Genomic DNA, 11,112 nt, shown 5'->3' with positions numbered 1-11,112 from the left:
AAACGAGTAACGAACCAGTCTTCGAATGTACAATATCTGCATTCATCTCCTCGTGGAAGTCGACAGTTTTTTTTTCTGAAACACCATCATAGTACGGGGCACAAAACCATGATTAGTCACCCTTCCTCACCAGCTTGCACACTCACAGTTCCTTGGCATGTGTCGTCTGCCCATGCGACGAAACGTGCATGTCGCACGTTGTCCCATGTTTCGCCAACCCATATTACATTTTCCGGATTCACTTCTAGCAATTCGTGCAGAAAAAATCACCTCTATGCTAAAATGTCTGCGCGTTCCATTAATACCTATCGTCTTGAGAACTTTTTCCAACGGAAGTCAATTTTTTCCAAAACCAAGGGAGAGAGTTGTCGTCCTGCCTGTGAACAAACCACTGTCCGACAGTGACGCCATCAACTTTTTAAGTGTTAGATACTCCTTCCTGCTGTAGTTTGTATATATGGGTTGCCTGATTGCACTTTCATCAAAGTTGTCTGTTTCAGTCGCACGACACGATCTCTTCCTGACTTTCCAGGCGTCACAATAACAGGGCTCGCATTTGAATTGGCAGCGTCTTTATCATTTGTGACTCTCTCCACTGTCGCTGTAGAGATGTTCAATGCTTCTGCCACTCTGTCAACAACTTTACTCACTGATATCAAAGGCCCACCATTATCCCTTTCCCTTTCACATAAACACTCAATCTGTATATAAATTCGCATGCTTGGGATTCCAGCATAGCTCCGTTCCCAAAAGCCCTCTTCTCGGCACTACAAGCAGCCATTTCCCAGTTATACACACTTATACACACTTTCCCACTTATACACACGGCAAGATACTGACAGAAGTTGCGAAATGCACACTTATACACACAAACTGAACGTAGCATATGGCGGAACTGAGTGAAAGCAGCAGTCGCCCAGCACTACGGCAACACTGGGGCTTGTCACGGAAGTGTAAACAAAAGCTCACAATCTGACTGGCAGTCAGAGATGCATGAAGCACGTGTGCTAAGGCCACGTCAACTGTCAGAGCTCATCTCTCGCTGTATGGAGTAGAGCAAGTGAGGGATGTACTGGTGACATCGAATTATCGTATAGGCTAGGTCGGCGGCTCGGAGCTTAGATTCCAGAGGGACCATCATATGGAGCTGTGAATGCAATTCATATGGTAGTTTCACCAACCACACAGTCCATAAAGCCATGTCCAGCATCACCTCAACATGGATTTGTGCATGAAGGTGTTTCCAAAGTCGAGACAGTATTCGTTTGCCAAGTTGCTCCTCATGAATGATGCGATGCATTAATTCGTCTGGGGGGTATGAGAGGCGTTCAATGAGATGAGCCTTCGCCAGTTCATACTTATGTTCATTAGTTGGCAGCAATAACTGACCACTGATGAGGTCGGTGTGATCATGGAGATGTATTGCTAAACAGGTAAATCACTCACTGTTGTCAATGATGCCGCAGGATGTTGAGTAGATTATCAATCAAAGCAAACCATGTCTTTGGATTGTCCTTTTGCAGAGCTGGCAGTTTAGGGAATCTGCCAGTTGCCATCTGTTGTACAGTAGTTGGCAAAATGTAGACTCAGCAAATTTCTTGAGTTGAACCATTTCAGTGACGGCAAAATCTGGATTGAGTGTGATGTGAAGTGGTCTGTCACTCAAGATCTCAGTTACAGAGTGAGGGTAATGGCCACAGGTGGTGCACAATGTGGACAGCATACACTGAGAACCAGTGTGCAACAGGTGGCCATTGCTCTGGTGTTGGAAGGCACAGAAGTTGAAAGCACCAGAGGGTATGGACCTGGATATCCACTAGGGTGCTCTGTGCTCTGGTGCACATGCTACAAGCCTCACCATGTGAGTGTGCCACTCTCTGAACCACGTGAAATCTGCAGCCAATCGCGTTTCCTGTGAACATGTATTGAGGTGAGTGCGTGGCACTACCCCAGCAGTCTGGTACTCACCATAGTTTGTGTGGTGTCACCGCCAGACACCACACTTGCTAGGTGGTAGCCTTTAAATCGGCCGCGGTCCGGTAGTATACGTCGGACCCGCGTGTCGCCACTATCAGTGATTGCAGACCGAGCGCCGCCACACGGCAGGTCTAGAGAGAGACTTCCTAGCACTCGCCCCAGTTGTACAGCCGACTTTGCTAGCGATGGTTCACTGACTTCTACGCTCTCATTTGCCGAGACGATAGTTAGCATAATAGCCTTCAGCTACGTTATTTGCTACGACCTAGCAAGGCGCCAGTATCCGTACTATTGATATTGTGGATCATGTACCATAAAGAGCGACGTTCTCCATTAATGGTTTAAAGTTAAGTATTCCACCAGCTACGTCTTTTTTTCTCAATTCTAATTCCCTTGTCATGTTCCAGACCTCACGCCAGCCTGAGTGAGCTGAGACGCATGCATTTCTGCCTCCTTTACTACAGGGTTGGCTCTCCTGCCAACCACAACAGTTTGCGTGTGAATCTCGGCTGTACTGTGTTCCAGCTCCATGTGTTGAGATACTTACTCATTTGTTGAGGTACATACTGTCATTGTTTGGAGTGTTTCTGTGTTGATGTCTTGCTGTGTTTATCATCTCAGTTCTTGCTTGCTTGCCTCGTGTTGTGTCCCGGTCGGTTGTAGTGTCTGTCATCTCCTACTTGTTCATTTGCCCTGTCTGTTCGTTGTTAACAGTACCTCCATCAACTCCCCCCCCCCCCCCCCCCCCTCTGGTGGCAACACATCTACATTCTCTGCTGTGCCCCGCTTGCTGGTCGCTTGTGGCTATAGCAGGTGTCACCATGATAGTGAGATGGGTAATGGAAACATAGCTGTAGGATGGCTTGATGTCATTGACAGGCATGGAGGACGCAGCCGCCGCCACCGTGAAAGTGAGCGGAAGGCATGCTGCAGCCAGAACAAAGCACAATGCAGAGATCCTGTAGCACAGCGTGGAAGGAGAGATTGGTGTTGCCAAAAAAATTTGAGGATGATGCAGGTGGTGGTGTGTCCACATACTATGAAACTGACAGAAAATGTCATGGATGGGAATGGTTGACCAGATGGGAATAGTTTGGTCTCATTTTTGAAACTTTGGATCAGAGTGTGGATAATATCCCCAGGAAGACCCAAGCAGCAGTAAAGGTAGAGATAGAGTAATTGCACTATCCTTATCAGGTATGAAGTCAGTGTATTCTAGTTGTTGCACAAACTATTCATTTTTGTGGCTTAGCATGATGTGTCACTATGTGTGACCAGGTATGATCATACCAGTTGAACTATAGCTGATCAAAGAATAGTGAAACCATTCACATTTGACATTTTCTTTTATGGTAGTTGCAGCAGGTGCTTGTTGTTCATACACCACAGTGGACATAGGAAAAACAGTGGTAAATGGAATACCTGTAAGGCAATCTACATTCTTGTAGAACCATGAATAGTAATCACTCAACAGCGCATGGAGAGAAATTGGCAGTCTTCATTGACAGGGAAACCACTGTGGTTAGTTATGTTTCTATGGTAGATTAACGCCAGTAACACACCTTGCCCAATCGTATCTCTATTTATTGTTAACACAAGACAATATGCAGCAATGCAGTATGAGTTCATGAACTGGATAACTCTCTGACCGGTGCAAAGATATCAGAAAGTGAGAGAAAGTGTACTTCACTGAGGTTGATATTTGCCACATGTGTTTTCTCTTATGTCATTTGTTGCCCAGCGTTTTATATTGTAAAAAATGAATAAAGTATATGACTACCATACTTGGAGAAACAAGTATGCTTTCACAGAGAATTAAAAAGCCCCAGCTTAGAGCACAGCAGAGTTCACAACTCCAATGTGTAAGAATTTCTGTTTTGTATTTATAGGTGCTACTAATTTATCTACTAACCAATGTGTAAGAATAACATGTGCTGATTTATTGTAAATGTTTCACATTACCTACATCCTTTCCGTTTAATTACTCATGAATTTATTGAAGAAAAAGTAAAATAAAATAGACACTAGCCAGTTGGATTTCTAGATCTGACACTATACCATGAATTCCGTCTTCTGTGTGAGATCAGCATTTCAAAGAGATGCTATGGCAGACATTCACAGAATGCTGTAGTTGGCATGTGATGCTGCTTTTCAAATAATCAGCTTGCTAAGTGATGTGGCTCTAGAAAGGAGGCAGTATGAGTTACACACTAATGACTGCAAAGGTAGTGCCATCTATAAAGAGTTATTTCTTTTAGAGAGGACTGGCCAGCAGTCACTATCGGTCATTCCAAAGGATTGCAGGAACGAACATGTTAGTGACTTTGAAAGTTGGTTGTATGAATGAGTGCATTGGCCAGAACAAGATCCAGAATTGTACTCATGCCAAAGTCTAAACTGATATTGCCTGACTGAAAAGAAATTAGCCAATAAATGTGGTGACAAAGAAGAATTGAGTAAATTTTTCAGCAGTTACACTTATATTCCATTCATTCATCTTCGAGCGTTGTATATGGTACTGATGTTCCCAAAGTCTTTACAAAAAAAAAGAAGAAACGCCATTACTATTATGTAATATACACATGCATAGAAGATATATCTGCACGATTTTACCATAGTTTGTACAAATAAGGAACACTATCATTATATACTTGCTGATATAAGTATCAAGGCACCTATTCATCAACATTAATATGGAGTATGTCCACCCTTCATCTTTGTGATGGCTTGAACTCTGCTGGGGACAGTATCAATAAAACATCTTGATGTTTGTAGAGAAGAGTCAAAACCAGAGAAGAAAGTGTTGTTGCACAGTGGGGTTTCATACTACAGGTGATCCATTTGGTTCATGTCAGGACTCTGGGAAGACCAGTGCATTTCAGGAACATTATTATCCACAAACTGTTGCCTCACAAGTGCTTTTTTATGACAAGGTGCATTGTAAAGCTGATACAAATAATCAAGTTGGCCGAATTGTTCCTTCAATGTATGTTCTAAACAATGCTGTAAAATATGTTCATATCCTTCCACATCTAGCATTTTCTTAAGTACAGTGAGTAGACAACACTCTAAACATGAAAAAACCCATAATGTAACATCGCATCCCTCATTGATCGCCTTTGGCACTTCACATGATAGCGGTAACATTCTCCAGTCACTCACCAAAATCCATACCCTTTAATCAGATTGCCACAGGGCATAGAATATTCATCGCACCAAATCACTCATTTTCAGTCATCCACTGTCGAATGGTGTTGCCCTTTACACTACCAAAGTGTCACTTAGGACTGACTATAGAATTTTGTGGCTAATGAGAAACTGCTCGACCACTGTAAACCAATCTTTTTAACTCCCTACACACAGTCCTTCAGCTAACTGGACTGCCGGTTGAACTTTGGAATTCATGAGTGATTCGTTCAACTGATTTCATGTGGTATTTTACAACCATCCTCCACAATGTTTGATTGTCCCTGTCCATCAGTACATGAGGTCTGCCTTAGCTTAGTTGTGGTTGTTACTTCACATTTTCACTTCACAATCACACCAGTACTTGACTTGGGCAGCTTTAGAAGGGTTAAAATGTTGCTGATGGATTATATACTCATTTAGCATCCAATGACTAGTCCATGTTTGAAGTCACTGATCTCCCGTGACTGACACATTTTGCTGTTAACTGCTGCTCTTCTGACAACAGAATACTCCCTGCCTCCTTTTATACTGGCAGGTCTGGCTCATGTGACATCTAGCAATCAATTCTATATTATGTGGGGGTGTTTGATTACTTGTAATCATTTGGCATATAGGCATGTATGTATAGAGCATATCTGCATGGTGAGACATGTATGTTAGCAATATATTAATCTAAATATGCAACATACATAACAATCATTCAACAACACTGATGACAGATATACTGACCGTATCCACTCAGTAGTATGAAAATAAAAATACTGACTATGGAATGATTGCAGGTGAGGTGTTACGATCCATTACGAACATACTAAGTTAGCATAAAGTCCTTACCTTATGCATCAATAACACCTCAAATTAAAACATACAGCTATAAGAGCTATACTTTTTTATTTGTTAGGTGCATATTCCATTAAGCCACTTCAAACATACATAGACACAACTACAATAAATTGTGAAACTACAATATTTTCATCAGCTTATTGATAAAACAGCAACATAATGCTTAAGTCCATTCTAAAGATGCAAAAGGCTTCACTACACACATGCTCTCCTTTCTATGAAAAACTCTTTAAAAGTCAATTTTAACAGTGTCTTTAGTTGCAAGGTAAGTATTGACTCTTGTGGTGAAGGTATAGTATAATTTCACAGCTTCCAGTTATAGGTCTTCAGGGAAAGGTAATTAACGTTTTTTATCAGTCCCAATTAGGGATGGACCACTGTCAAATGCAGTGAAGATTCCAATGGCTAAATCATGGCCCTATGAAATTTCAGCTACACTTCAGGCACTTATATCATAGGTGACAAGGGAGAATAGGTATGTCAGTGTAGTTTCTGCCTTCACAGATGAATTATACATTAAAATATGAACTTTGAGTACAAGCAGAATTCTCTTCCTTTGTAAACCTTTTACTACTGGAAATAAGCTATTAAAAATATTTAGAACATCTGTATCACTGAAAGATTTTATAATGGAACAGAGATTTAGAAAAAGAACATGCAAATCTGAAACAATGTATATGGCCATTGGATGAGAATGAACACATAATGTAGGTCATAAAATGTCTGTAAGAAATCACTATTTTTTGTCATGCATTAGTATATTTGTACAACACTGTGCTGGGAACAGGAAACCTGATATATGAAAAAATAACAAAATTCCAGAAATGATTCTCAGATGAGAGAGAGAGAGAGAGAGAGAGAGAGAGAGAGAGAGAGACCTTATTAAGTGATTACTGCTGAATGATAAGAATGACGTTGCTGAAACAGAATAGTGTATGTAGACAAAACGGGAAACTGTCAATTTCGTAATGTTAAACAATCTAGTCACTGTTGTAAACACCAAGACAGGAGTTAATCCTTAGATTCAACCATAGACAAAAAGTAATAAGAGATTATTGTGTTGTAACTTCCTGTCAGAATAAATATGTGTGCCAGACCAGGACACATGACAAAGCCTTGGGTGTAGCAAGCATTAGTCTTTGTAACCACATTTGCACACCTAGTGGTGTTGTTCATAGCTTCACTATGTCAGTATTTGTCTTGCATTTCCAAAACTGAGGCACAATGTTTTCGTGTATTACAATATATACCCCACTTTAAAGACTGGACAAGATGATGTGCTAGTTAAGACACTGGACTCTTAGGAGACGCGATGTCATAAAGCTCTCCAGTCATTCTCATTTAGGTTTCCTGTTATTTCTTGAAATTACTACAAATCCATTGTGGGATAGTTCATTTGATCAGACCACACTCATTTTCTTACTCTATCCTTATCCAATCTTTATTTCGTCTCTAATGACCTCATTGCCTACTAATTGTTCATTGCTGATCTTGTTTCCTTCCGTATACTGGTACCATAATCCTGTTGCTGTAGCTGTGTCTGCGGTATAATATCTCTGAGGAATGTTGGTACAACAAAGTAGATGCATGAAGTGCTCTGCAGAGTTTGGGATGGGGGATATAAGTAAAGAAGAGTGTAACTTCAGATCACATGATTAGCATGCCTGGATAGCTTGTAAGGTGTCAGGCAAATCCAACACCTTCCATGAAAACCCTGACATGATAAGCAAATCCAGTAGTATGTCACATAGCTCCTAATAAATCGTGACATTAAATTAACCAAAGTAATACGAGTAACGAGTGAGCAAATGGAATACCACAGATTAACACAAGAATGCCTAAATGCATGTCGTACCTTCCCATCGTGAGACCGACGCAGTTCCGAGGGGAGAAACGAGGACAGAAGCCGAGAGCAGAGCCGTGTTAAGCTAGAAGGCCATACGATAAGGGAAGGACTGGACACCCACGTCGTCAGCTAACCACTAGGGCCACACAACCCGCACGTTTTAGCGTGAGACTGTTTCGCGTCTCTGTTACGTCAAGGACCACCCCCCAGCCCATGTTAAAAGCTAGAGCCCTCCAGAAAAACAGTATAGATCTTACGATAACACAAAAAGGGCCACTACCACCCGCACGTTTTAGCGTGAGACTGTTTCGCGTCTCTGTTACGTCAAGGACCACCCCCCAGCCCATGTTAAAAGCTAGAGCCCTCCAGAAAAACAGTATAGATCTTACGATAACACAAAAAGGGCCACTACCACCCGCAAGTTTTAGCGTGAGACTTTTTCGCGTCTCTGTTACGTTAGGACAACCCCCGAGCCCATGTTAAAAGATAGAGCCCTCCAGATGAACAGTATAGATCTTACGATAACGCTAAAAGGACCACACCAGCTGCAGGTTTTAGCGTGAGACTTTTTCGCGTCTCTGTTACGTTGCAAACTTTAAAAACAATGCCCCACCACGAAAAGTGTAACGTTTCTCATTGGATAGTCAGGTTAATATTGAGACCCTGATTGGTCAGATGAAAACACAGCCAGATAGTTTTTTTAAACCAACTTCGGTAAATTGTAGTAAGGAGAAGTTAGGGAAGAGTTAGTTCCGAGACGGCGAGCTGGATGGCTGCTGCGCCGGCCGCCGCCATCCTGACGAACACCGACAAGGTAATGAACGCACTCGATGCCGCATAAAAGCGCATAAAGCTTCACTTAGAACTGCAGAAGTCTCATCTGTTACACCTCCTTTTTGCGTAATACTAGTGTTGATCGTCAATTAAAGTTCATGGTGTTCACATTTGCCACTTGAAGTAAAAATCTGAAACGCGATGATATTTCTGTTATATAGTTATTGAGAAGCCACATCAGCCACTGTAATTTACGACAAGTTAGATAAGTTATTAAAGATAATTGAGGGTCACTGTAGACCATTTTGATAGTTTTTCTCTTTTGTGAAACTTAATTTAAACCTAGATTATAGATGTGATATGGCACAGGTCATCCTTCGATCCATTGTAGAACTTGGAAAGCCATTCAGGGAATATTAGTTCACATTTTGGTTGAACGCAGTTGGTTTTCACCATCCATTATTAAAACACTTCCTTTTATCAATAGAGCAATTTATAAACAATGTTTTGTGAGTAGAATAAAATTTCCAATGGTAAACTTAACTGCTTTTTCGACGTTATTTTACCAGCTAACTAAAAATAGGAAAGCTTTGAACCCCTTCCACTAAATTTAGTCAGTATTAAGATTCTTTTACAGGGAGTGCAGTGGAGCTGACGCTGAGATCATTTAGTATTTGGTTATATCATCGCTAATCTCACTGAACTCTTCTGAATTCTACATGTCATGTGTGGTCTGGCGTCTCCTTACCAGCAACAGGTCCCAGGTTCAAACTAGTCAATTCCCTAAAAAACACGCTCAGAGCGTCGTTGTGCGAAAGTGGTAGGGAAACACGATATAGAACAAACAGACATCACCATGAATGTTTAGAAGCTGTATTGGTAACAATATTCACTACAAAAGAAGAAGATGGCTTAAACAGAAGATCTACACTTGCCCTCATTTTTAATCTATTAGGAAGTTTTGTTACAGCTTTAAGGTCTAGATTCTGAAACATGTGTGGTAGAGATGAAAAGAAATCTTCAATCACTTTTTGAATAACCAATAGTGGACTCTCAGCGTCATTGTCTCCTATGTCAGTGAGCTTGCAACCTGTGACGCGAAATAACTGTAGAAACCTTAGCGTGAAGCAGCTCAGCAGCAAAGACAATGAGGCTGCAAGCTACCATGATTAAATATTGAAATCGGAAAGCCATGAATACCAAAATTTTTGCTTGGGATCCACTATCTTTGATGAAAGCAGTGGGACACCAGGTGTAGTCTTGTCTGTCTTTCTGCATTTGCCTTCGCATCGTTGCAGAGATGAGGTCTCCTTCCATCACCTGTTGGATTTTATGATTCACAAGTGAAGCTAATAGCCGGTGTTTAGCGAAGGCTACCATGCGATATGCCGAGTTCACAGCGACAGGTAGAGGAGCGAAAGCGTACCTGGCACCTATCTTCATGTCTGCCCCTGCTGCATATCTGAAGTTAAGCTCTGAAGCGAGCATTGCTATGTCCCTCTCGCACAATAAACGGTGAATACACTCGAGATACGGCGAACATGTCTTAGTTATTTCCGGAGAATTGGCCCGTTTAACCTTGCGGTAGAAGCCCGCAGCTTGGTCAACGGAGGCACATGTCATTCCAGAAGCAGCAAGCTCCTCTTCCGAGTGTATACTTTGTGGGTACGAGGGATGCGTAACATAGCTGGTCATGGCAGACTGTATTACCGTCTGTATTAACATGCTAAACAGCACCCAGAAGATGAACAGCACCCTGGCACTGCAGGATCTTGGCTGCCTGACAGGAACTAAAATGAGTGCAGCGAAGAGGGGGAAGAACCAGTGTGTTGCCCAGTGCGTGCAGACTCGGCGCCGAAAAGGCGGTATGGCGCCAGCGCAGAAGAACAAGATGATCAATGCAGATGATGCTAGCGCCACAGCCGGCACTATGGCCGTCACAATGGTCTCCCAATGAGTGCGTGGAGACAGCGGCACGAACCAGAGCAGAGAGTCGCTCACGTGGGGCGTCATCGGCTCCAGTGGCAGATCCAGAGCAGAACTCATCTGCAGTCCTCCCACTGCCAGGTCCATTTCTCCTGAGACCAATTTACCTGCGTTTAAAAATGCAATCTTTGTATTAAGTCTTCTAAATACACTCCTGGAAATGGAAAAAAGAACACATTGACACCGGTGTGTCAGACCCACCATACTTGCTCCGGACACTGCGATAGGGCTGTACAAGCACAGCGGACACTCCAGGAACCGAGGTGTTGGGCGTGGAATGGCGCTAGCTGTGCAGCATTTGTGCACCGCCGCCGTCAGTGTCAGCCAGTTTGCCGTGGCATACGGAGCTCCATCGCAGTCTTTAACACTGGTAGCATGCCGCGACAGCGTGGACGTGAACCGTATGTGCAGTTGATGGACTTTGAGCGTGGGCGTATAGTGGGCATGCGGGAGGCCGGGTGGACGTACCGCTGAATTGCTCAACACGTGGGGCGTGA

The 11,112-nt window shown here is 42.6% G+C and overlaps 1 protein-coding gene across 1 annotated transcript; it reads right to left on the bottom strand.

The window, feature by feature from the left end:
• Positions 1–9,703: 9,703 nt before the first annotated feature.
• LOC126335824 (uncharacterized) lies at positions 9,704–10,702 on the bottom strand. Its single transcript, XM_049999290.1, has one exon. It carries the CDS (start codon positions 10,700–10,702, stop codon positions 9,704–9,706), a length of 999 nt encoding a protein of 332 aa, XP_049855247.1.
• Positions 10,703–11,112: the final 410 nt, after the last annotated feature.

This window comes from Schistocerca gregaria, chromosome 2 (assembly GCF_023897955.1).
Source record: "Schistocerca gregaria isolate iqSchGreg1 chromosome 2, iqSchGreg1.2, whole genome shotgun sequence".
In the NCBI taxonomy this organism is placed as follows: domain Eukaryota; kingdom Metazoa; phylum Arthropoda; class Insecta; order Orthoptera; family Acrididae; genus Schistocerca; species Schistocerca gregaria.
Note: the sequence above shows the minus strand (reverse complement) of the source record. Positions and strands in the feature narration are given on the sequence as shown.